This window comes from Apis dorsata, unplaced genomic scaffold (assembly GCF_000469605.1).
Source record: "Apis dorsata unplaced genomic scaffold, Apis dorsata 1.3 scaffold_598, whole genome shotgun sequence".
Classification (NCBI taxonomy): domain Eukaryota; kingdom Metazoa; phylum Arthropoda; class Insecta; order Hymenoptera; family Apidae; genus Apis; species Apis dorsata.
The window spans coordinates 164,466-165,927 of NW_006263802.1; the positions used below are offsets into that span (position 1 = coordinate 164,466).

A 1,462-nucleotide genomic window follows, 5' to 3' on the forward strand; every position below is an offset into this window, starting at 1 on the left:
GATCTTTTCCCCAGATAACCGTGATCGCGCTTGCAGGCTGCGTGGCAGCCGCCCCCGCAGAGGAGGTGATACCGATCGTGGCCCAAAGCCAGGAGGGCCCGAACCCAGACGGCTCGTACAAATGGAGCTACGAATCCGGAAACGGGATCAAGGCGCAAGAGGAGGGCCACTTGGAGAACGCTGGCCAAGAGAACGAGGCGATGAACGCGCAGGGAAGCTTCAGTTATCCCAGTGACGACGGCCAACAAATCTCGTTGACGTATATAGCGAATGAGGAAGGTTTCCAACCGCAAGGCGCTCATTTACCGACCACGCCGGAAATACCGCCCCTTATCCAGAAGGCGCTCGATTGGATAGCTGCACATCCGAGCAAAGAGGACCAGAATCAGGTATAAAGGATAGTACGTGCGTCGTCAGTGATCTCAGCGAGTCTGCAATTCGATCCAATCCCTTTTGTACTACTACGGATTAAATTTTTTTTTTTTTTTTTTTTTTTTTTTTTTTTTTTTTTTTTTTTTTTTTTTTTTTTTTTTTTTTTTTTTTTTTTTTTTAACGATGAATCGCCCTCCGTCGTCGTCACCTCTTGCCGCCCGTTCTTCAAGCTCTAACGAAATGCGTATATCACTCTCTAATGGTTCAATATGTTTGTAAATAATTTATTGTATACTTTTTACGGACTCATATATTGTATACATTTATGCATTGTATATTGATATATCTTATGTCATTATTTTATATATATATAATAAAATATATATATATGTATCGTGTATATTGCGTGTATTGTAACGCGTCCAAACGCGACCACGTAGAATCACGGGTAACGAGCATGTAGATAATCGTTCCCGGACATTACGATGCATTACGGAATAAATGTTGCAATTCAAGTGATAATTTTGTCTTTATACCTAACCATTTATGACATTTTATAATTTTTTTTTCTTTTTTTTTTTTTCGTTAAGATATTTTCAAGAGGAAAGAGAAAGAGGAAATATATAAATATCAGTTTTATGAAACTTATGATGAACATTCTTTTTTAATATTCTTTATTTTTGATTATACAATTATTATATGATAATAATCGAAGGTAAGAATATCAGGAGAATAAGAATTGAACAAAAAATCTTTATAAATGTTTTGTGAATTTATTATAATTGAATTAAAATGCGCACAAAAATGCATAATTCTAGGACAATTTTAAGCTTCAACAATTTGTAGCACGATAATGCTCAACTTAAAAAAATATCGAATATCATGTCATAAAAAATGTCGAATATCATCTTTTGTTATAATTAAATTTTGTTTACATTCTTTGAACAAGAATAGTAGATAGTAAAAAGAATCCTATTAGAATATAAATTTTAATTATACCAATTTGTCAAACTTCTTCATGTTTTCTTTTAATTCAAATGAATGCAAATCCACTGCATCAATATATATACATATTTCATAATAGCAATAT

The 1,462-nt window shown here is 34.1% G+C and overlaps 1 protein-coding gene across 1 annotated transcript in view; it reads left to right on the forward strand.

The window, feature by feature from the left end:
* LOC102679264 (larval cuticle protein LCP-17-like) overlaps window positions 1-520 on the forward strand; it is a 3,264-nt gene extending 2,744 nt beyond the window's left edge. Inside the window, exon 2 of the mRNA XM_006621169.2 lies at window positions 15-520. Coding sequence (XP_006621232.1) covers window positions 15-395 — 381 coding nt within the window. The 3' untranslated portion in view covers window positions 396-520. The remainder of the gene's footprint in view (window positions 1-14) is intronic.
* The last annotated feature ends 942 nt before the right edge of the window (window positions 521-1,462 follow it).